This window comes from Pipistrellus kuhlii, unplaced genomic scaffold, assembly GCF_014108245.1.
Source record: "Pipistrellus kuhlii isolate mPipKuh1 unplaced genomic scaffold, mPipKuh1.p scaffold_m20_p_9, whole genome shotgun sequence".
NCBI lineage: Eukaryota > Metazoa > Chordata > Mammalia > Chiroptera > Vespertilionidae > Pipistrellus > Pipistrellus kuhlii.
Genome location: NW_023425595.1, coordinates 3746479 through 3771304, shown reverse-complemented (window position 1 = coordinate 3771304; position 24826 = coordinate 3746479). Strand labels below are relative to the sequence as shown.

The 24826-nt window shown below is 52.0% G+C and overlaps 1 protein-coding gene across 5 annotated transcripts in view; it reads right to left on the bottom strand.

Annotated features, from left to right (window-relative positions):
• Positions 1-7788: 7788 nt before the first annotated feature.
• Positions 7789-24826, bottom strand: part of PRR5L (proline rich 5 like) — a 68714-nt gene continuing 51676 nt past the window's right edge. For 4 of the 5 annotated variants that reach the window (XM_036426291.2, XM_036426293.2, XM_036426292.2 and 1 more), the window contains exons 6-9: positions 19595-19686; positions 16185-16325; positions 15103-15229; positions 7789-9045 (exon numbers count right to left, since the gene is read on the bottom strand). In XM_036426291.2, the coding sequence (XP_036282184.1) occupies positions 8645-9045; positions 15103-15229; positions 16185-16325; positions 19595-19686 (761 nt within the window). In that variant the 3' untranslated portion in view covers positions 7789-8644. The remainder of the gene's footprint in view (positions 9046-15102; positions 15230-16184; positions 16326-19594; positions 19687-24826) is intronic. The other variant, XM_045577966.1, reaches the window with a different exon arrangement.

The window sequence follows — 24826 nt, the reverse complement described above, 5'->3', positions numbered from 1 at the left end:
TGAATCGTAATGTAAATATCTGTGTTTTCCGATGGTCTTAGGTGAGCCCTGTGAAAGGGGTCGTGACCCACAGGCTGAGAACCGCTGCTCTAGAGCCTAAGACAATCAGGCAGGCAGGTGAGCAGTTAGGAGCCAGCAGTCCTGGATTTCAAGAGGGATGTCTGCAGGATTGGGCCTAAACCAGCAGTCAACATCCCCCAAAAGGTCCTGGATTGTGAGAGATTGCAGGCCAGGCTGAAAAACAACGCCCCCCTCCATCCCCCCCTTCCCCCCGCCCCACCCAATTACACAAATGTTTTGCATCAGGCCTCTAGTGTTGGAATAAGATTGGTAGGTTACAGAAGAAACTGTTCATGTCTCTCAGACTATTAAAATTATAACCTTTGGAGTTTCCCTTCCTACCAGGTAGAAAAAATACAGATTAACATGTAACTTCACAGTATCTTCATGGCATAACTAGGGGTCTGACGCAGGGAAATTCATGGAAGAGTAGGCCTTCCTTTCCCGGGCTGCTGGCACCGACTTCCCTCTAACACCTAGGACCCGGGCTTCCCTCCTCCAGCTGCTGGCAGGCACCCTGGACCCAGGCCACTTCCTTCCAGACCTAGCTTTGTCAGGAAGGGCATCTGGGATGACATCTGGAAGACATTTGGTCTAATTAGCACATTACCCTTTTATTATTATAGATAAAGAGCAAAATAAAACACGGATACATTCTCCTCGAAAATGAGGTAAGCCTTCACTATGACTTTGAAAGGACATGCAGCCTAACTTTTTGCCTTATTTCCAAGTTTTAAGTAATCCTTTTTTGCAGTGAGTGAAAGTTGAACCTGGAATGTGTCTACTCACCACCTCTGAACTAGAACATTCGGGCTAGAGCAGACACATTCCAAACCAAGAACTAATCAAATCAGAGGGAGGAGAAAACGGACTGACATTCAGAATTCACCTACAGCCTCCTGGGATTTATTTTAGACACCAGTAACAATCACTCCTTCCTGCTTTTTATTTTACTTTATTTTATTTAATATATCCCCATTGATTTCAGAGAGGAAGGGAGGGGGGAAAAGAGATAGAAACAACAATGACAAGAGAGAATCACTGAGTAGCCGCCTCCTGCATGTCCTCTACTGGGGACCAAGCCCACAACCTAAACATATGCCCTTGACCAGAATTGAACCCGGGACCTTTCAGTCTGCAGGCTGATACTCTATCTACTGAGCCAAACCAGCTAGGGCTCCTTCCTGCTTTAAAAAAAAAAAAAAAAAAAAAAAAAAGAAAGCATATTTTTATTGATTTCAGAGAGAAAGAGAGGGAGAGCTAGAAACATCAATGATGAAAGAGAATCACTGATAGGCTGCCTCCTGCATGCCCCCTACTGGGCACCGAGCCTATAACCCAGGCAATGTGCCTCTGACCGGAATCGAACCGGGGACCCTTCAATCTCAGGCCAACGCTCTATCCACTGAGCCAAACTTGCCAGGGCTCTTCCTGCTTTTTAAGTCAGTGATCTGTCATTTTTGCCATTATATGGCTTGCAAACTAGTCATTCCCTGGTAATTTCTCTTTGAAGTTTATCTAAAAGCTTGCTAAGATTTTTCAACTTTGTTCTTTTGTTTTTCATCTAAAGACTCCAGCAACTTTATTTGTTTAAACACCAGAAAGGTCCTCTGATTTTTATGAAAAAATTGTCCACGTGGGGGAATTAAACTCTGACCCTCAAGAAACGTGTACTTATATAGAAAAGCAGACTCACTGTTTTTTTTTATAACTTACGTTGCCTCTGGAGAGGTGGTTCAGGAATGAATAGCTATGTTGTAAATAGAGAACCTGAGCTCAGCAACTTCTTCATTTCAGTTCAGTTTCTTCTACTCATTTAAAGTAAAAGTAAAATTTAGTAGCTTTTGTGTAGTAACCTTTCAGTGTTTCTTTATCTCTAAGTGAGATTACAGATACTTCTTCTTTATACTTTTCTGAATTTTTCCTTTTTCTTAACCATGAACATATCTTTTTTATTAAATTCGCTTAATTTTTAAATACTCACTTTGTTGGTCAAATTTACCAATTTTCAAGTTCTTGATAACAGCATCTACCATTTATTAGCTCTTTGGATTTTGAAAAAAATACTTTTTTTATTTTAAAATAAACTTATTGTGATATATTTTACATATTATAAAATCCACCAACTTGAAGATATTTATACACTCATATTCATAGCAGTCTTATTCATGATAGTAAAAAAAAAAGTAGAAATAACACAAATGTTCATCAATGGATGAACAGATGGACAAAGTGTGGTATATACCTATGGTGGAATAATTCTCTGCCTTAAAAAAAAGAGAAAATTTTGACACATGCTACAATACAGATGAATCTTGAAGACACTATTCTAAGCAAAATAAGCTAGTCACAAAAGGACAAATATTCTATGATTCCACTTACATGAGGTACTTAGAATAGTCAAACCATAGAAGAGATCGTAGAATGGTACTTGCCAGGGGTTGGGTGAGGGGAGGCATTGTCGGGAGTTGTTTAACGGGACAGAGCTTCCGTTGGGGAAAATGAGAACGTTCTGCAATGGATAGCAATGAGGGTTCAATGTGAATGTGCTTGGTGCTGCGGAACCACACGCCTAACAATGATCAAAATGGCACATTTTGTTATGTATTTCTTACCACGGGTTTTAAAAATTACAATTTTAGGTGTATAGTTCAAAGACTTTTAGTAACTTTATAAGTTACTAAGTCATAAATCAATGTTAGAATAAACATTTCCATCCCCGAAATAAGAACCCTGAGGCCCTTGTACAGTTAATCCCCATTCCCACCCCCCAGGCAAGCAATAGCTATCTTCCGTGTCAATAAATCTCCTTTGCCGGGCATTTCACATGAATGGAATTATATTGATACACCATGTGGTCTCCTGTGCCTGGTTCCTTTCACTCAGCATAAGGTCTTTGAAGTCTGTCCATGACGTAGCATGTCGTACGTAGGCTGTTCCTTTTTTATTGCCAAATAGAACTTCACTGTATGAGCATACCTCGTTTTGTCTGCCCATTTGTCCATCAATGGGTGTTTAAGTTGTTTTCAGTGTGTGTGTGTGTGTGTGTGTGTGTTTTCCTCAGCAAAATTAACTGCATTTTGCAGAAGAAGAAAAGTGAGGTTAAGTAACTCTTCAAAAGTCACTCAGTCCCTGGACATGGAAAAGGGTCTGACTGACCCCAGTGGCAGCAGAGTGACTGAAGAGAAAGAATAAATTACAAACAGTGTCCCCTGGTTTCTCTGTGGATCTCAGTGACTGAATCTGGGAGGAATACATGATTCTTTAACCAGACCTGGTTCTTGAGAACTTGAATTAAGAAATGCAAAGAGGTCTGAAGTCCATCAACTCGGGAGATCATGTATATAGAAGAGCAGAGCATTTGCACGTGTGTGTGTGTGTGTGTGTGTGTGTGTGTGTGTATGTGTGTGATGTGCACGCATGTGCAAGAGTCAGCTAGATAATCTTAGTTCTTAAAGGGTTTCCAAGGCAGAGGCCCAGGAGTCTCACCTAATGTCCTCAGGGGTCCTCTCCAAATGGCAGCACGGTGATTAGGAAGCAGAGCAATAGTTAAAAGCTCCTTGGCAAGAGGTCAGAAAAAACTAGGTTTGAATCTTACCTGTTATTTCCCAGCTGTGTGACCTGAGGCTAATTGTTCAGCCTCTCAGAGCTCCAATTTCCTCATCTAGTGGAGATGATGACAGCCACTTCATAAAATTGCTCAGAGGATTACACAAAACAATGGACGTGAAATACTTCGGGTGATGTTTAGCATATAATTGATGAGCGATAAATGATAATTAATGTATTATAATTTATATCTTTCTTATGAATGAGTCTTTATCATTAAGAAATTTGCGTAACTAAATTAGCAACACCAAATTTCTTTTGCTAGTGTTTACGTGGGGTTTATATATATATATATATATATATATATATATATATATAATTCCCATCTTTTTTTCTTCAATCTTTCTGTGTCTCAGCATTTAAAATGTCTATTAACAGCATATTGTTATTTTTTAAATCTGGTTTGATTTTCTTTGTCTTTTCATTGGAATGTTTAGTCTATTTACGTTTAATGTAATTACTGATACAATTGTGTTTAGTCTACCTTCTTCCTACTGAGTATGACTGTTACTCCTCAAGTGTGGCCCTTCTGGGCCTTAACCAAAAGCCCCGGATGTTTGTCAAAGCCCCTCTACCTCAGTGGGACATAAGCCTCTGTCTCCTCAACATTGTGCAACAGCTCAAATCTGTTCAGCTCTTTAGCTCCCCAGCTGCTACTTTCTGCTGGGTTTCCTGGAGTTCTCTCCGTCTGCTCAGCTGAGGAGTCAGCCAATAGCTTGAAGAGTAGCTGTCTCATTACGTCCTCTCTATCATTCTCCCTTTGAGGCCAAGCTCCTCTGGCAGCCTTAAATTCTGATCTCAGCCCCATAAGACTGTTGCTTCTGCTATCATCGTTCTTCCCCTCCATCCCACCCGCACCAGTGACTTGGTGAAAGGCCCTCAGGAAAAGCCAGGGTGAATGTGAAGATTGCCCAATACATTTCCCTTCTCTGAGAGGTCATAGCCTCTCAGATCCCGTCTGGACTGGGTGTTCTCCAGTTCCTTCACACAGATGCTTTCTATATTTCCTCCAACTTTTATAATTATTTTGGCAGGAAGATTAATCTGAGACAAGCCATTCCCCTATAGCCAGGACCAGAAGTTTTATGCTATATCCATTTATTGAGCCCGTCTCCAAACTACCTTAGCATGGCAGCCAACGTATTTGTTGACAGGCAATTGGCTTGATCCTAGATCAGTCTCCAGAGAATGGAATGACCTCGTAAGTTGGACCCCAGACAAAACTATGAGATATTTAACTGATATAAGACAGACGTTTAGGTATTTCTTAAAAGCTATGTGGTCCCAAGAATATGAAAGAATTCAGGAGACTATTAAGAATCAAGATATTCACATGGCTTAGGATTCTTCTCAAAGGTTCTCAAATGTAGGCCAAAAGGCCAAAGAAATTAAGAACCAATTGAATGAGTGACTTGGTGAGAAGGCATACTTCTGAAGGTCGAGTGAAGAGCTAGGCAACTGTGTAAGTCAAGTTCAGGTGTGTGGCTTTTATTGGAAGGCAGGGAGACATTTTAGTAAGGATTGAATTTTAGAAAATTCAGTTGGGGACGTCCACAGGAGAGATGAAATCTGCAGACAAACTGGTAAATCATAGAGGTCCAGACAGGGGTGCTGAGCGCCTGACAGGCATATGAGCTGAGAAGTAACAGATTTGAGCAAGGGATTCCAGAATCATGGTCATTGGAAGAGGGCAGGTATTGATGGGTGGAGGCTGAGCTCAGAGGCCTGTGGTCCAGGCCAGCCAGTGAGCCCTGGCCACTGAGACCCACCATCCCACCCACCCGCCCGCCTGATGCACTCTCATTCTTCAAGGGCCCCTAGCGCACCATGTGGCTGGCCTCTTTCCTACTGAGAGAGCGGCAAAGGCAGTGCCCACAGAAACCTTGACATGAAGATTCTCCTGAATTACCGGGATGGGCCCAATGGACCCACAAGGGTCCTTCAAAGTGGAAGAGGGAGGCAGAATGCGGGCTGGTGAGAGGGAGTCCACCCACCATCACTGGCTCTGAAGGTGGAGGAAGAGGGCCAGGAGCCAGGGAAGAGGGCAGCTTCCTCAGAGCCTCCAGAGTGGAACACAGCCCTGCCAACACCGTGATCCCAGCCCAGGGACCCACGTCAGACTCCCAGCCAGCAGCCCCGAGAGACAATAAATGTATGTGTGGCTACCCATCGGTGGTAGATCTGTTATGCCAGCCATAGAAAAAGAAAGCCCGTTGTGAGGCCGGCTCCTTATCACTCAGGTCAGTTCATGTCAATGTTAAGAGAGACATTCTCACCTGGCTGGCATGGCTCACTGGCTGAGGGTTGACCTCAGAAGGCTTAGGAAGTGCATTTCAGAGACATTATCTGAACTGAGAGTCAGTTCTGGAGGATGGAGAGTGGGAAGTGTGTACCCTTTTGTTATGAACCAGGAGGTCATGGTTCGATTCCCAGTCAGGGCACTTGCCCAGGGTGCCGGCTCCATCCTTAGTAGTGGGCCGGCTTGATTCCCAGTAGCAGGAGTGCAGAGGGCAGCCGATCAATGATTCTCTCTCATCATTGATGTTTCTATCTCTTTGTCCCTTTCTCATTTAAATAATAATAATAATAAAAAACCACACAGACACACAAAAAACACGCCGATGCTGGAATGCCCATGAACATCAATAACGTGTGAATGGCCCTGACTGGTTTGGCTCAGTGGATAGAGCGTGGTACTTTAGACTGAAGGGACCCGGGTTCGATTCCAGTCAAGGGCATGTGCCTTAGTTGCGGATACATCCCCAGTAGGGGGTGTGCAGAAGGCAGCTTATGGATGTTTCTAACTTTCTATCCCTCTCCCTTCCTCTTTGTAAAAAAATCAATAAAATTAATTTAAAAAAAATAACATGTGTGTATAAGTACAGTCTGAAGTGTTGTGTGCAAACATCCGGTGTGTACATTAGCGGTGAAACTGGCTAACAGGCCTCAGCAAAGTCAAGTTCCCTGGGTCTGGACTGACACACCCCTTCCCCACCTGGGAGCTCACGTGTTTCATTGATGACCGCTATCTGCATCGGGGCCACTTACTAGATAGAAAAGGCACTGAAACGCATATGTAGGGCTAACATTGTAAACGAAGAAGAAGAAAAAACCAAAAACCCACAAACCCAAGCATGATTCATTACTTAATCAACACAGCCCAGTCCCAAGTGCTCCGGGTGCTGAAGGCTCGAAGCCCTCCTCTAAGCACATCACCGTGCTGCTACCCACTGATGTTCCATCCTCTAATGCACACCCGCCAACGTGAGGGTGTCATCCTGCTCGCCCACCGAGACTCTGGTTGTGCGTGTTTGACGTTCTCAGACCTCCGCCGGACGCTTGTCTTCCATCATTCTCATGGAAGGACGAACAACTCGATAAGACACACGTTCCAAATTAGCAGCCACCCAAAGCACAGCTCTGGTCATGGCCCGGATCTCCACCCGGGAGGGAAATGCTGTCAGGGCTCAGAGGTGCTTAGAAGGCCCTTCCCCTGCTGGCGGCGGACCTGCCCTCATCCCCCCTCGGCCTCTTCCTCCCGCCTCAGTCGAAGCCAAGCTGGCTCTCGCCTCTGAGATTTTATTAACAAACTTTCCGAGCCTAACAGGATCCCAGGGAGGCTTCTCTTTCCTTTTGGAGCTGTTCCGAAAGAGAACAGAGGTTCGAGGTGGACAGAAAGCCAGCGGCAAGGAGACAGCACGCTAGCAAAAGGCATTTGGAGGCCCCACGGGTCAAATTCCAGGCATTTGAATTCCCTTTATTCACAGGGGAATGAACCTCTCTCCAAGAGGCCCTATAGACCCTCACCTTCCTCTCCCCCACCCCTACCCCATGGGAAAGCACTGAGACATTCCATTGCTACAGCCCTCTGCTCACGCAGCCAGCCATCTGCCTGCCTCCCTGCGGCTCCTCCAACAAGCCACAAACGCAGGCCATTCTGGATCCGAGCCCAGCTGCTTCCAGAGTCCTGCAGCCCATGAGCCCAGCCCAACGGGTCCCTCTCCCAACCCTCCCCTCCCCCAACCCCAAATGCTCCCTCCCCTTTCCCAGAGGGTGTGGAAGACACACCCCATCAGGGAGCAGTGCGAGACCCTCCGAGCAAATATTCGCAGGCAACTTGTTTTGAAACGATGCACATTTTAAAAATTCAAGTCAAACCCAGGAACAAGACTAGTTGGTTGGTATGAGCCGGCCCTTCGGCCCTTCGCCCACAACAGGAAACGGTCAGTTTCTGGCCTCAGAGAGGGCTGAAGGCACAGGCAACGCCCGCAGGGAGGCAGCCCTGGGGGAAAGGCAGAGGCTTCGTCCAGACTGGAGGCCTCCGGGATGTGATGCAGGGGACCCTCAGCACCAGGGGGGGGGGCAACTCTCTCCCTGTAATCCTGAAACTAAAACGAGGAAGGCGCCTCCCCAGGGCCCTGCTTGGCAGGGGCTGCGTCTCTATTCCCTCCCCACAAACGGGGAAGCAGAGGTACCTCTGCACCCACACGCCTCTGCATCGCCAGGCCCAAAGCGGAACTCCGGCACGTTCTTTTGGGCTCCAGGTGCGGCCCATCAGCCTCCTGCCACAGCAAGGCCGAGGGCGCTGGGCGGTGGTGTCCTTGGGGGCAGTGGGCAGTCCAGGATCTGAGCGGGGAAGCCCAGAGTAAAAAATCCAGATCAGGCAGGCCAGGCTGGACATCAGGAAGCAGACATCGGACAGCTGGGTCTGTGTGGCTGCGAAGAGGTGGTCACAGGCTCGGAAACGGAAGCCCTCACCAAATAAACTTCTGGGTCTACCCTTGCCCCCGGCTCTAGGCCCATGGATGATGGATGGAGCCCTACCACGGCACAATCTGGAGGCACCTGGCATCTGGATCACCCTCCACCAGGGGCAGTCAGACTAGGCCTGTCCCCAAGCACACACAGGGCAGCCTGGCCCCAAGGAAGGGCCCGCTGGCTGAGTCACAGGAAGGATGGGGTCCCCAGGGGGCAGTCAGCTGAGGGAAGCACAGTTGGGGTCCGAGTCCCCCGGGCAGCCCCCGGCCACCCCCTCCAGCTCCTCGGGGCCGTCGGTGATGTTGGGCTCGCTGGAGCACTGGCGGTGGGGTGGCGGTGAGAAGCGGGGCGGCAGGAGCAGGCACGGGTCCTCGGTCCCGGGCTCCTCGCCCAGGCCCGGGTGCATCATGGTGGCCATGGCCAGCAGCTGGATGTCCGAGTGGGCGTTGGCCACCGTGTGCCGCCGGACGCTGCCACACTTCTCCAGGTAGGCCTCCCCCTCCTGCTCCGTCAGAGGGGTCAGGGCCATCTCGTTCGAGGGCCGGCCGCCAGTAGTGGTCATCGGGGAGGCATAGTTCAGGACCGTGACCTTGGGCCGGACCCGGGAGTGGCGCCTGGCTGCAAGAGAGAAAGCAACAGAGGCTGTCATGGAGGAGGACATAGCGTGGGTGGGGGGGTGGGGGGGGAGCCTGAGGGGGTGTCAAAAACTCCTAATCGATGCCCAAACCTGTTTGGCTTAGTGAGTGTCGGCCTGTGGACTGAAGGGTCCTGGGTTCGATTCCAGTCAAGGGCATGTACCTTGGTTGTGGGCACATCCCCAGTGGGGGATGTGCAGGAGGCAGCTGATAGATGTTTCTCTCTCATGGATGTTTCTAACATTCTATCCCTCTCCTTTCCTCTCTGTAAATAAATAAATAAATAAATAAATTAATTAATTAATTAATTAAAAAAAACACCTCCTAATCAATGGAGAAGAATGCCGAGGGGCAACATGCCAAGGGGCCTCCAGACAGAAGGAACTGTGCCAGCCGGGGCAGAGGCGCTCCTTGAAGGCCGGAGGCTCCCGCTCCTGTCATGTCCCCGCACGTTTTACAATCGCCATGTATTACTTTTATGATCTCAAAAGTCGATACCTATAAACAGAAGCAGCAGGAGAGTTCAAAGCAGCAGCCACCTCGTTAAAGAACCGGCCTTTAAAAACGCCCTGAAACACAACTCATCTCTCTCCCGAGGCTGCCAAGAGCAAGCACCCCCGAGGTCGACAATTGAAAAACCCCGTATTGTGGCCCCAACTCTGCAGCCGGCCAGGCAGGAGGTGGGGCTGGACTGTTCGCCGAGCGTTCCCTACACGCAGGTCCAGGAAGAGGAGAGAGCTGGAACAGAAGCTGGGCCCAGGGTGATGTGGGGGCACCGGGGACAGATGTGCTGGGGGGTGGACCCAGGCGGTACCTCTGGAAGAAATGGGAATTCACTGGGTGATAATCCAGGGGCCCCAGCCTGGTAGAATGAGCCAGGCACGGTGTCTCGGTGGGATGCCTGGAAGTCACCTACCTCCCTGACACTGTCAGTGCAGCAGCCCAAAGCCCAGGGAAGGCTAGTGGGCAACAGACTGACAGGAGAGGCCGGCCAGGCTACTGTGAGAGCTGGGGCCAGGGGGAGGTGGGCAGTCTGGAGGAGGGGTCCCCGTGACTCCTGCAATAGACACTTCCTAGCATGTGACATGCTGGGCTCACAGCAGGAGAAAGAGAAGCATACATGTGATGTGGAGCCTGCCACAGGGGCTTGAGCCCAGTGTGTGTGTGTGGTGGGAGCTGTCTCAGGGGCAATCGTTAACTGAGCATCTATTATGTGCTAGGTTCTGTGTCAAAGAAGGGCGTGCTTCACCGACATGATAGAGCCCATGTCGAGATCTATATTCAGGCCCAGGCCGCCAGCAGAGTGCCCCCCACTCCCATCGTGACCACCGGGAGGCCCCTGACTCAAATACTATTAATACAGGTCAACACGGCATGGCACTCCGGGGACTCAGAGACGCCCTACAGAGGGCCCTGCGTGTGGCCTGGGGTCCCGGAGAGGAAGGCAGGCAGAGGCACACGCGCGCCTCCCCAGGAATGGTCTCTGGGCCAGGCCACCTCTAGCCGGGCTCATACCCCCCGCAGGTGGCAGCTCTGCCTGGGTCCTGCCCTAAGGCAGGGCAGCTTCTTCCTCCGTGGTGGTGCTCGGCTCAGAGAGGTTGATTCACTGGCTCCAGGCCACACAGCCGAGGCCCAGCCCTGTGGTTTCAAAGCCCTCCTCTTTCCTTGCTGGCCCCGCCTCTCCCCTCACTGCTGCTCTCCGCCTTCCCGTCCGTGCTCATGACTCATCCAGGAGGCCTACCTGCTCTTCCTTCTGCTTTCTGGGTGAAATGTTTTGGTTCCTAAGACTGAGTGTGGGCAGAGCCCAGACCACAGGGGCCGCTGGGCTGTGCCAAGTCCCCTGGGAAGGCAGGGTTTGCTCGCTCAACTCCCACCCGGCTCTAGAGGCCACCCCCAAGATGAGTGCAGCTGCCTCCCCGCTGGGATCAGCCCCCAAAGGCCCCATCCCCCTTGGGAGGCCCTAAAACTGACGGAGGCCCTGAGCTGACAGATACACCCCGCAGTGGCAGTGCCGCCTTTGCTTTCTCCTCCTTGTCTCCTTCACACCAGGGAAGGCAGGGGCCTGCCGCTCAGAGCAGAAAACCTCCCAAGTAGGGACTGATGAAGCTGTCAGTGCCCCCCTGGGGCCTAGGGCCCTCTGAGCAGGGTGAGGGGCCGGGGCCCGCCCCCTGCCCCCTCTGCTGGTACCTACCTCCAGGCTGCCTCCGGCCTGTCACACGGGGTGGGGGACGGGAGGGGAGGCCTCTTTTCCTTCCTCCCGCACCAGGCCCCTGCCCCCCTCCCCTGAGCTCTGGCATCCCTCCCCTCTGCACCGAGCCAGCGATGGCAGCTCCTTTCACGAGAGAGAGAGAGAGAGAGAGAGAGAGAGAGAGAGAGAGAGAGAGAGAGAGAGCGCGCGCGCGAGCACCAGCGAGGCTCTCCCTGGCCCTTTGTTGGGGACTGGGTTCCCAGCCTTTGATCTGCGGGGCTCACCGGCTGGGCCCCCCAGGAGGGGCGGCCACAATGCGGGCATTGTGACCCTGCACGGGCCCCAGCACCTGAAGCCCTGAATGCCGGTTTGTCAGGAAGAGAACTATGGTGTCTGGAGGCAGAGCCCGCCCCCCCCATTCCCCTTGCTGGAGACACAAAGTGGGGAGGGGAGGCGAGGGGAGGCCAGGGCTTTTGTGTTTGCTCAGAGGGCCTGCAAGCAGCCAGCAGCGGCTTGGAAACTGGGAATGCTACAGAAAGGTGGGGTGAGGGCCCTGGGTCCTGGCCGATCGGCCTTTTGAAGATTTCATTGTCCCAGTAAAAGGACACACACACACCCGCCCCCCTATCACGGCTTCAGGCTCTGAAGCGAGCCTTGTATACTCAGGGAATGAGGCTTATTCCTCAAGCCCATTGGCAGAGAGAGAGAGAGAGAGAGAGAGAGAGAGAGAGAGAGAGAGAGAGACCAAGAATCCCAGATCCAACGTGTTAAAAAAACCACCTCCCAGCTCTGGTCACCTCCCTGTGTGTGAAGCTGCTCAATGACTCTGAGACAAGATACCTCCGCAGCGGCTGCACCAGGATGAAATGAATACGTACCTGGCACCGGGAATGTGGCCGGCATTCAGTAAGTGGTGGCTTTTCAGACTCTCTGGCTGCCCTTGATCGCTCCCACCCCTAGCCAGGCCCCAGGACCACGGCAGAGCCCTCCTGTGGGAACAGGCTTTCTCACCCCCAACGCCTCTCCTGGGTCCTCACTACACTCCTCCCCTGGGGGCAGGATAAATGTCTCCATTGTGCGGAGGGGAAGACTGAGGCCGAGAGTCCTCACAGTCTGGGAAGGAGTGTCCCCAGTAAGGAAGGGCACCACTGGGCCAGTTTGGAGGGATAGTGGCCGAGGTTGGAGGGGCAATGTCTGGGCTCGGCTGCATCATGGACTAAGGGAGAAGGAGAGGGGAGGACCACTCCTCACCTGCCCCCTTCACTCCCGGTGAAATCACAGCCGTCTCCCAGGAGTGGCTAGGGGTGGGAGGTGGGGGTGGGGGGTGGGTGCGAGGGGAGGTGGAGCGTGTGGGAAAGCTGGGCGGTGCAGCAGGCTTGGGGACTCGGAAGCCCGGCTCCATTCGCCAAGTGCCCTCAGGCCTCGTTTCCCTCATCTGTGAAATGGGCGCGACGGTGCCCCCGCTGAGGCCCAGGGTCCAGCCCAGCCTTCCCCTGCCACCAGCCTCTTTGCAACTCTGACGCAATTTCAGTTCCTCAAATGCTGTGCCCTCCTGCTCTCCATCCCCCACCCCAACACCCTCCCAAAGATCCTTCCCTTTGCTGTGGGGACAGGCTGCCTTTCCTGTTTACTCAGCTAACTCACATTCAGCCTACAGGTCCTCAGCCGATCTCACTTCCTCCAGGGTGCCTTCCCGGATTCCCCCGTCCAGGTAAAGTCCCCTGGGGGTGGGAGCCGCAGCCCTTGTACTTCCCCACTCAGAGCACTGGTACACGGATGAGTCCTCGTCTATTGTTGGTGCCTTCCATACCTGACCGTGCTCGCCAGGGGGCAGGGGTGGGTGGGTCAGCTTTGTTCAGGGATACACCAGCAGCACCTCAAAAAGGTGCCTGGACAGGGTCAGGGTGCCCTTGCTGGAATGACAACACAGAAGTACCGTATTTTTCGGACCATAAGACGCACTTTTTTCCCCCCAGAAGTGGGGGGAAAAAGTCCCTGTGTCTTATGGTCCAAATATAGCCTACACATAGACTTTAAAAAAAAAGTTTTTTTACTTGCCCGGCTCTGTGTGGTCTCTGTCTGCTTGCCCGGCTCTAAAATGGTTCTAAATGCTGCTGTTTACTTTACAGGGTTGATTACATGTGTTTATGACTGTGATGTTGGGTTTTAATGCACATAAAATATTTTAGGACACTATTTGTTTCAGAATCTTTTTTTCTTCATTTCCCTTCTCTAAAAACTGGTGCGTCTTATGGTCCGGAGCGTCTTATGGTCCGAAAAATACGGTAACCCAAAGAGGGTCATTTCCTCCCCTCTTGGCTCCTATGGAGACCACACGCGGGGCAACCAGGATGGTACTTGGTTCAAGAATGACTCCTCCCATCTTTGCTTTGTGATATGACAAAAGCACGTATTGTATTATTTTAGCTGGGAAACTGAAACTAAGCCTCTTAGAGGAAGCCCTCACTGAATAAACTTCTGGGTCTACCCCTGTCCCCAGCTCTAGGCCCAGCGATGATGGGTGGAGCCCTGCCCCGGCCCAACCTGGGGGCACCTGGCATCTGCCTGGATCCCCCCACCGGTGAGGTGAGCCTGTGGCCTTGGCCATGGCCACCAGCAGGAAGCTGGGCTCCAGGCAGGTTGCGGCCACAGGCGCCCAGGCCCAGCTGGGAGGGCAGGGTTCCTCCAGCTGTCATTTCCACTCTGCCTCCTCCCAGCTCCTGGGTGGAATGAGTAAGTGATGAGCGAGATGGGGGGGGGGGGGGGGGAAGGGCGGGCTGGCAGGCAGCAGGCTGGGGCAGCACCCCGTCTGCGGTGGCTGTGGTTAAGCCGATGTCTCCAGAGAAACACGAAGGGGCGGTGAAGACCAAGGCAGCCCTGCCTCTCTCTTCAGGAGAGGCCTGGGAAGGGGCAGAACCTCCCTCCCTCCACCCCGCCCCCTCTCTCTCTGCAGGGGAGGCCCGGGAAGGGGCAGAACCTCTTCCCCCCCCTCTCTCTCTGAGGGGAGGCCCGGGAAGGGGCAGAACCTTGCTGGAAGCTGCCCCTCTGCTTTGTGCTCTGAGCACAGCTCCAACTCCAGTCAAGCAAGGAGAAGGGGCAAGAGGTTCTAAATCCCGGGAATCCTGTCGCCCTGGCCTCGGGCTACAGATGCCATCCATCTCGCTTCCATGTTTGAGTGCCTACTGTATACCGAGCACTATTCCAGTCCCTGGAGACAGAACAACCCACAGAAGTTGCTCCTTTAGGGAACTCTTGTTTCAGAGGGCAACTGAAATGTCTTTTGGGACAAAAATGCCTTAATCTAGAGCCACTTCCCTATCTGGACGGAGGTCACACGCTACTCGCTTCGACTCCAGCTTCTCCAGGGTTGCCTATTGCCGAGCCTGACGCTCACTCATGCTAACTTTCCAGACACCAAAAAACAGCCCCAAAAGGGTGGTCCCCAAATCCAGGAGCCCCTATCCTCGGTGCGCAGGCCCTGGCGGTACCTACACATGGAGCGGGAGCCGCAGCTCCACCTCCTCTGGCCACACGCTGGCCTCCCGTGTGCAGGTGATTTCAGAGGGAAGCCCACTCAGCGGCGGTGGGTGCAATAAGGCAGCTTCTGGCATCAGGTCCAGGAGAAATGAATGTGGCAACCCCGGGTCAAAGATGTGGGCCAGATAAGCACCACCGCGGAGGCACTGTAGGGCCCGCGGGGGGAATCCCAGGGTGGGGAGAAGGTTACCAAGACCCAGGTCAGCGGTGCCCACATTTGCACAGCCTGCATCCGAAGCAAGAGACTTGGCACATCTTTGTGGTTGGTAGCATCATCATCGAGGCCCCGGGGAGCTGGGGAGCTGTGGCCCTTACCCAGCGTGTACGTGGGGCCCAAGACGCCGCGGTCCTCGCTGACACCCAGGAAAGGAGAAACCACTTGCTTCACCAGCTCCTCCAGCTGCAAACACCCCTCGCTGGGGCCTGTGGGCTCATGAACACTCTGGAAACAAACATTCAAGAGGGGCAAAGGTCAGTCGGCGGTGTCAAGGGCCCTCTTGCCACGTCCAAGACAGTGACACCGGCAAACAGGCCCTTGTGGCTGGGACGCAGGGAACTGAGGCGTGCAGCCCGAGCCATGCATCATGGGTTCCCGTGACCACTCGCCATCATCGTTGCCATGGCGCCTCTCCCACGGGTCCCAATGATGCAGTTCGGGTGGACTGTCCCTAGCCCCGAACGGGTGACCCTAGCCCCGAAGCGCCCAACCTAGCCCGGGACACTTGAGCTTAGACCTGAAGGGCAGAGCCAAGACCTCAGATCCTGACACGCTCTCCCTCTGGCTGCGGTCTTTTTGGGAAGCCCACCTGCCCCAGGAACCTTCCAGAGAGCCCTGGTCTGGCTCGAGCTAGGTTGCGGTGGGCTCTTGCTGTCACTTGTAACTCCTCATTCCCTGGCAGAACAGCGGAGGAGGGATGGGCTCCCCCTGCCTGAATGACAGGACTGCGTGTCCCTCCCACCGGGACCCCAGCGCAGAGCTCAGCGCCAGGGACCTCAGAGACGCTCAGGGGCTGTCCAGCCAATGGAAAATGGGCTAAGGCAGTGGTGGGCAAACTCATGAGTCAACAGAGCCAGATAGCAACAGGACAACAATGGACATTCCTTTTGAGAGCCACATTTTTTCAACTTTAAATTCTTCTAACACCACCTCTTCGACACAGACTCGCCCAGGCCGTGGTATTTTTGTGGAAGAGCCACACTCCAGGGGCCAAAGAGCCGCATGTGGCTGGTGAGCCGCTGCTTGCCAACCACTGAGCTAAGGGACAGGAACGACGAAAGGACACTGCACTCAGCTCAGGTGCTCTGGTCCTTCGGTTCCTCCCCGCTTATCTGCAGCGGCAGGTTCTTTCCTTCTTCCTTCCCTCGGCCTTGGGGTCGCGTCTTCCCCAGAGCCTCACCTGCAGGATGAGCAGCATCTGGACGATGGACGGGGGCGGCCGAGCCGGGCCCAGCAGCAGCAGGTCGCCCAGCTTCACCTTCAGCAGGACCAGGTCACGGAAACCCAGCAGGGAGATCTGGCGGATGGTCAGCTCCTGGCCCTGGGGGGAGAGAACGGGCAGTGTTAGGAGGGGAGCACTCTCTGGACCTGCCACCAGCCACGCGGGGGCTGTCAAAGAGGCGAAGACGTGGGCGACTGGACCTGCCTATGTAACCCACTGGTGACACCAGATGCATTTCCCCGGGGCCAGGCTGTCCCCGTGAGGGTCAGAAAGAAGGAAGATGGAGAGGAAGATGGGAAAAACAAGAGGAAAGAAAGATTACCACCTCCTCCCCACCCTCAAGGCTGCTTCATCTGTTGTCTATCTGAGCACCAGTCACATGCCAGGCGAAGGAGGAAAGCCTGGGGCCTGTTAGGTTCATATACATGCGAGTAACTCAGGAAGAAAAGAACTGGGGGAAGAGAGGGAAGGGACTTGGTCAACCACGTGGGGTGGGGACAGTTAAAGGAAATAATAGCTAGCAATCCTAAGAACTGACACAAAGCTCAGACCACGGCAAGGTACTATTATAAAACCCACTTCAAAGTGAAAAATCCTACAGCCCATACAGCTGGATTACAGACCTGAACTTTAAAAAAACAAACAAACAAACAAACAAACAAACAAACAAACAAAAAAACCACATACTTTTATTGATTTCAGAAAGGAAGGAAGAGGGAGAGAGAAATAGAAACATCAATGATTAGAGAGAATCATTGATTGGCTGCCTCCTGCTCGCTGCCTACTGGGAATCAAACCATGACCTCCTGATTCATAGGTCAATGCTCAACCACTGAGCCACACTGGCTAGGCTAAACCCAAACTATCTTATTTTGGAGCTCCTGATGTTTGCAAAGTACAATAGAAAGGGAAAGAAGAGCCCATTTCCCAGGCTCTCCTTTGCACATTTATACACAGAACACTCCAAAAGCCAATTGCTCTCAGTAGAGACAAAGGTATCATTCAAGTACACCCTGACAAAGGGCATGCGGAAGTTTAGCATTTCTTACAATTCCTTAGGGAGGTTTTTGTTTTGTTTTGTTTTGTTTTTTTGTTTGTTTTTTAAAATATTTTATTGATTTTTTACAGAGAGAAAGAGAGAGAGATAGAGAGTTAGAAACATCGATGAGAAAGAATCATCGATCAGCTGCCTCTTGCACACCCCCTATTGGGGATGTGCCCGCAACCAAGGTACATGCCCTTGACCGGAATCGAACCTGGGACCTTTCAGTCCTCAGGCCAACGCTCTATCCACTGAGCCAAACCTCTACCCTCCAGTCCCAAGACACACACACCATGCCACCCATGCCTTCCATGTGCAATTCCACCACCCCTCTGCCTGCCCTGACCACCTCACTGCAGTGGCCCACCAATCTTTTCCAAGGTCCTGCAGTTTCTAGTTTCTGCATCATGCCCCAGCACTTGGCACTGCCCAATGATCTCGTAGGTATCTGTGCCCCCACTTTACCTCCTAGAGCCCTTTCAGGTGGCAAGAGGGAAAAACAGTTGTGTTTCTGAGCAGGCACTCAGAAACACAACTGTCCAATGAGGAACAGGTCTGGCAGACACCTCAACCCACAGGAAGCTGGACTCACAGACACCTCAGCGGGTGTTACTGCCAATAACGAGCACTGCTCAGTCAGGGGTTCTCAAAGTGGGGTGTCTGGACAAGCAGCAGCAGCAGCATCACTTGAGAAATTAGGGGCAAGTGGACCGGAGCAAAACCAGTTGTTGCCAGATCTTACAATCTTTCCAGAAAAGCAGGGTACCAGCCTCAGACCTGCACAACGGGGCTCCTCTAGGCCCTCCGGCAACTGTCCCGTGAGAACGCCCACCCAGGCCCCATCCTAAACCCATCTGGGTACCCTCCCCTGGGATTTTTTCACGCCCAAATGGCCCTTAAGAGAGACCCAGGATGGCAAACTCCCTTCAGTAGGGTGGCCAAGTACAACACAAAGTGTCCAGTTATGTGTGAATTATTCTCTAGTCTGTGTCTCAAACTTCGCATTATTTACATTGATCTGAAACCCAGAGTTAACTCAGCACCCTGTGTTTTCATTGGCTACATCTGCCCACCCTACCTCTCAGGACTGCTGGCTGTGGACTGACCACTGCAGGGAAGGGAGAGCTTGTGGGCGTGAGGGAGAGGGGACCAAACTGTCCCCGTAAGTGCTCTCAGTCCTCTCTCAGGGGAGCAGGACAAGCTGGGGAGCTGTGGGCTGCAGGCTAGGGGTTTCCACCACAATTGTCAGGGACGGGCCCAGAATGGGAGACGGACTCCACAGGCACAACCTCCCAGGTTTTAAACATTTGACAAACAGTTCAAAGAAACCCAGGTTCCTTTAAAACAGCACTCAGAGCAAGCAAAGCACATGGGCCATTACCTCTGGCACAAGGCAGTTCCCGCATTTGCTAATGGCTGGGCTGTGGCTGCGCCCATACCCGCACTTCACCAAAGCCCCAGTAGATAGGAAGACAGGACCCTGAACCAGGACGGGCAGGAGTGGAGTCAGTGCGCACAGCAGTCCTGGGCTGTGACACCTGGATCCACCTACCTTGGGGTGTCCATTCTGACCTGGCACTGACCAGCCCTGCAAGAGGCTGGAAGGAACTAAGTGGGACAGTGAGCTGAAGTCACAGGGGGCACCTCTCCTCTTTCTGCCTAAATTCCTCCCTTCGCAGGAGAAGAAATGGAGCTACGTTCTGAGAAGTTAGAAGGGTTTGCCCAAATCTCACGAGATCCCAAGTGGGGGTTCTTTCTACCACGTCATCTTTCGGAATCCTTTGTGGAGGCCAAGGAACACCATCCCTTCCCACAATCTGGGAGCAACAGGGAAGCCTCTTAAAAATCGGGCTTCAGCCCCAGCCCATTTGGCTCCGTGGATAGAGTGTTGGCCTGTGGACTAAAGAGTCCCAGGTTCGATTCCAGTCAAGGGCCCATGCCTGGGTTGCAGGCTCTGTCCAACATGCAGGAGCAGCCAATCAATGATTCCTTCATCATTGATGTTTCTATCTTTTTCTTCTTCTCCCTTCTCTGAAATCAATAAAAATATATTATTTTAAAAATCGGGCTTCAGAGAAAAGGGGGAGAAAGGGAAAGAAAAGGGAGAGTAAGAAGCAGGTCACTCCAATAATATATGAACGTTCTCCAAACCAAGAGGTTGATGAGGGCCTACAAATAGCTACCTTGCGGGCCTCCTCTTTGGTCGAGGTTTGATGCTAAGGATGGGAACCCAGCGCCCTGCAGAGACCTCTGAGTCCTTAGCCAACTCAGGCGCCCGGCCTCCTGTCCTCCCCCATCACTAGGAGGCTGTTCCGGCGAGACTGACCTGAACTGGGTAAAATATGGCCTGCAGGGTGGGGAGGGTCTCAGTGAAGAAGTGGTCCCAGACTTCAGCCAGAACCTCAATGCGATTTTCACCTACACGGGAGTGAGAAGATGGGAGGGGGAGAAAGAAAAGAGCTTGTCATTACTTGCAGGCGAGGCTATAAGACACCTCCCCTCATTGGAGCATGGGGAGAGGGGTCGCAGGGGACAAAGGCCCATCACCTACATTCGATCTGTAAGGTGTGACTATGGTAACTGCGGGGTTTGATGGAAAGACTCAACTGGAAATATGCAAATATGCCTTCTGGCCCCAACCTGGAAAAGGGAGCTGAGTTGTGAAAATCGTATAACAATTATTATTATCACGAGCATGGTTACAACATTATCAGTCCCTGTGCTAATGTACTTATCCACAAGATATCTCCTAAGTGGGCTCTATTACCCTATTTTACAGGCTCAGAGAGGTCAAGTACCTGGCTCAATGTCACACAGCAGAAAGGCAGACCCGGGATTCCAGAACCGTGCTCTTGACCAACATAAACTGGGCAAGGCCTGTCCTCACTTATATATTGCTTTGTTGTTGTTTTTCGATCACTAAGACAATGGCTGTTTAAAAATATATATATATTTTATTGATTTTTTTACAGAGAGGGATAGAGAGTTAAAAATGTCGATGATAAAGAATCATTGATCAACTGCCTCTTGCACCTCCCCCACCGGGGATGTGCCCACAACCAAGGTACATGCCTCTGACCGGAACTGAACCTGGGACCTTTCAGTCTGCAGGCCGACGCTCTATCCACTGAGCCAAACTGGTTTCAGCAAGACAATGGCCTTTTATTCTGGATTTGAGCTGTCAGTGGAGGGAGGTGGGTAGAGGGCCTAGAAACTGTCATCTCCACCCACTGCTTTGCAGCATTTTGGTCACGTGTGGGACACAGGACCTGTATCCCAAAGCAGTAGCCTGAGCTGTGGCCAAGCACCCTCCCCCCCCACTAGATGTCCTCGGGTCCCCCAGGGCCGCCGGAAGGCTGTGGGAGGAACTTTGACCCTGAGGAAAGGTGGGCAACTGGGCTGAGAGGGGCCTCACGGTGGCTGCTGTTGAATGACCCAGATAACAGAGCGGATGGGGTGCTGTCTGTGCTCATCGTAGGCAGAGAAACTGGGTCAACCAAGATCAGACACTGGGAGCGCCATTTGGCCCAACACCGCCAGTGGCACTAAACTGGTACAGAGCTCCGCATAGTATGTTCCGTCTATTAATTTAATGGGCAATAAAAGCAGCGGCTGGGAGAAGAGAACAGAGCAAGGGCAGGACTGATAGCTGGCAGGGCCGGAGACACGCAGATCTGGAAAGGTCAGCATGAGATGTATATGGGTGGGGGGGGATGCAAACCCCTCGGGTCCTCCCCTCTCCCTCCCACAGTGCTAATGACACTCAGTTGCTTACTTTACTTCTCTGACTCCACCAGGACAGGAGTGAGTGCCTGGGCTCTTTCTGTCCTGCTCACCATTGTATTTCTAGTGCTTAGCATGATAAATCAATTTCTGGACATCTTTGAATGAATGAATGAATGAATGAATAGCAAAGTGTTAAGTGTACAGGGTTGTGGGGTTGTTTTTGTTGTTTTATATGCTTTTATTGATTTTTAGAGAGAGAAGGAAAGGGATGAAGAGATAGAAACATCAGTGGGAGAGAGAGATCATCAGTCAGCTGCCTCCTGTATGCACCCCTACTGGGGATCAAGCCTGCACAACCTGGACAGATGCCCTGACCGGGAATCAAACTCTGACCTCCTGGTTCATAGGTTGGTGTTCAACCACGAGCCACAGCAGCCAGGCGGTTGTGGGTTTTTTGCAAACACTAGGGCTGCTGAGTGGAGGGAGGTAACCATTTAACCCAGATATGGGACAAGACAGAACAGTACTTCGTGATTAGCTCCAACACTCTCCTTTGCTTGAAAAACCAAAAAACAAAACAAACAAAAAAACTCGATAATGTGGGTACCTTGGCCAGGGAAGTCTGTTTCCCTCTGTGCCTTCATCGTCTTCTCTATCCCCTCAGCCTCAAGCCCTCACTCTGAGGGTTTTACTTCAGCCCCTCCCCCTCACCAGGTCCCTTCGTGCTCAGGGCCTTTGCATGCACCAGTCCCTTTGCCCACACCCTTCTTTCCCTCCTCTCTCTGCATAACCTACATCTGTTTATCTCTGTGGTTTCAGCTCCAATATATATGTTTATTGATTTCAGAAAGGAAGGAGAGGGAGATAGAAACATCCATGATGAGAGAGGAGCATTGATCGGCTGCCTCCTGCACGCCCCTCACTAGGGATCGAGCCCGCAACCCAGGCATGTGCCCTTGACCACGGGAAGGTGCCTAAATCCTCCTACTATGGGTGGCATGATATTCTTAGTACTTAGCCTAGCTGCAGTTTTATAATTGGCGATGATTTGATTCACATCTGTCTCCCTACCAGGCTGTGAGCTCCGAAGGTCCTATAATCCTAGGATGGTTTTGTTCACCCCTGGGTCCCCAGTACCTATGAAAGAACCTGGTATATAGGAGATAATCAACAAGTGTTTGACTCAATCCATCAGCATCCTCTTTCAAAGGAAGGCTATGCTAGCTCTCTGCAGGAATGAGTCAGCCCAGTTCCTAAAACCCAAGGTAAACCCCAACCCCAGATTAATGTGCCTCAGAGAAGAGGCTGTCCCAGCTCCTCACTGACAGCCCGTATGCTAATCCTTCTGGCACACAGACAAGCAGAGGCCCCCCTGCCCCGAAGGGAAGGAGGTGAATCCTGCAGGTCAATGCCGGGCCTGCCAGTGCCTGTCTGCTCTCCTCCCCCTCCCCGGCCCCCACCCCCAGATGAAAAGCTCATGGGGACGTGAGGCTGCCCCTCAGCCCCCAGCCGGAAGGTGCCTGTCCCAGGAGCCTGGACCGAATTGCTGGCTGCAGACTTCAGAGAGTAATGGAGGCTTGGAAGGTATTCAGTAAAGAACCTCATTCAGAGGCAGGGTAGCCCTGGGGAAGCAAGAGTTCAAGGAAGGAGGTGACATCACCTCCAGAAACAGCCCCCAAGTCAAGGACTCAGCTCCCTGCAAAGTCCTCCCTGGATGGAAGGTTCTAGATGACTCTCTTAGAAAGCTCCCTTCCAATGCACCACGGGAGTGTAGATCACCAGAGACACTGAGAACAGGAATGGGAAACGTCTTTCACATCAAGGTCACTAAAGCTCAGAAGGGATGGCTGTGAGTCACGTGGCACATCCTCGACAGAATGCCCCGCGGACAGGAGCTGCCTCCGTCCTTTCTGTGGCCACGAGGCAGCGTAGACGTATATCAGCAAAAAGGTCAATAACGTGCAGTCTGTTCAGCGATAGGAAGGGTCCTCTCAGTCCTTTCCCAACGATATTTCATAGCAGAGAATCCTCTCCCCCAAACGAAATCTTTCTTGGAGTCTAATAGGTAAACTAGAGTAGAGACATTCTGGCTGAAGGTATGAAACCCTAGAAAGTTCTTCTCAGGCCCCTTGGCTGTGCAGAGAGAACCCTGGCACCCAGATGCCAGGACCAGGGGCCACAGAGAGACCACCCGGGCCCGGAGCTCGCCGGCCCACTTTGGGGCCTCGGCCCAGAACTCTGGAGGACCTGCCTACCCATCTAGCTCCTTTCTCAGGCTTCACTCTGAGTGTCTGTTGAATATCACTTGAGCAAAAGACATTCCCCCTTCCTTTTTTAAAAATATATTTTTATTGATATCAGAAAGGAAAGGAGAGGGAGAGGGAGATAGAAACTTCAACGATGAGAGAGAAGCATTGATCGGCTGTCTCCTGCATGCCTCTCACTAGGGATCGAGCCCGCAACCCAGGAATGTGCCCTTGACCAGAATCAAACCCAGGACCTTTCAGTCCACAGGCCACTGCTCTATCCACTGAGCCAAACCAGCCAGGGCCCCCTTCCCTTTTTAAGGGTACTCGGATCTCTGGTTTTGCTCAGCATCCTTTCCTAAAGCTGGTATCTGTCCATATTGGCAAGAGCATGTAATCATTCCCCAAGTGACTTCCAGGCCAATAATGTGCCCAGAGACCATGCTTCTCTTTCCTCTTGCCTAGCAGCCGCCAAAATGCACAAGGTCCACAGAGTGCTCACCAGTTGCTGGAAGCGAGGCCTCGGGTTGGAGGGTGTTTGTAAGCGTGAGGAGTCTCAGCACAGATGGATGCCAGGAAAACAAGGCCACAGGTAGAGGCAGCTCTTGGGTAGACAGGGAGTGTCTAACCTCCGATCTTCACAGGCTGGTGAGCACTCTCTGTGTGCCAGACAGCGCCCTCTGGCCTGCCGGCTTCGCATTTCTCTTCCTGCCTTGCCTGTCCTGGAGCCACTTCCCTGGACACCTTTTCCTTCCCAGGGAATGATGGGAAGGAAAAGGGGTGACCTCATGCCTGCTAAGTCTGGGTCTAGAAGGAAGTTTGCCCTACAGCCAGAGGTCTGAGGCTAGAGCAGGACAAACAAAAGATGGAGGAACCAGTTTGTGTACCTACTATGTGCTGTGTATAACGCTGCGCTGGTCGGTGATGCACTTGATCCTCCCTACCATCCCAACCCCCATTTTATCAGGTTAACAACACTCAAAACCAAGGCTCAGAGAAGCTAGAAACTTGCCAAGCATCACCCAAGGACGCAGAGGCAGCCGAGATGGGGACCCACACCGGCGGGAGCTGACGGAGTCCCAGGAGGAGCTGTGGGGTCGGCGATGCTTGCCTTTGGCCCCACCATCCCATCCCATTCTGTCTTCTGCGATGGGCTCTAAGCATCTTTTACAGCCGGAAACCATTCCTTTGCCCATCCCACGAGAACCCCTGAAGTGGCTGTCAGCTTAGCTGTATGTTTCCCTAGAACAGTGGTTGGCAAACTCATTAGTCACAGAGCCAACTATCAACAGGACAATGATTGAAGTTTCTTTGGAGAGCCACACTTTTTACACTTAAACTTCTTCTAACGCCACTTCTTCAACACAGACTTGCCCAGGCCATAGTATTTTGTGGAAGAGCCACACTCAAGGGGCCAAAGAACCGCAGTTTGCCAACCACAACTCTAGTGGACGGGCCCCTGGTCACTTATGACAAGCAAGTGGACAGAGGCAAATAGGAAATAGCCTGGATCAGGTGAGCAAGAGCAGCACAACCAGATCTACTGTGTAACTCATCCCATCACCGCAGACCACGGCCACCCCCAT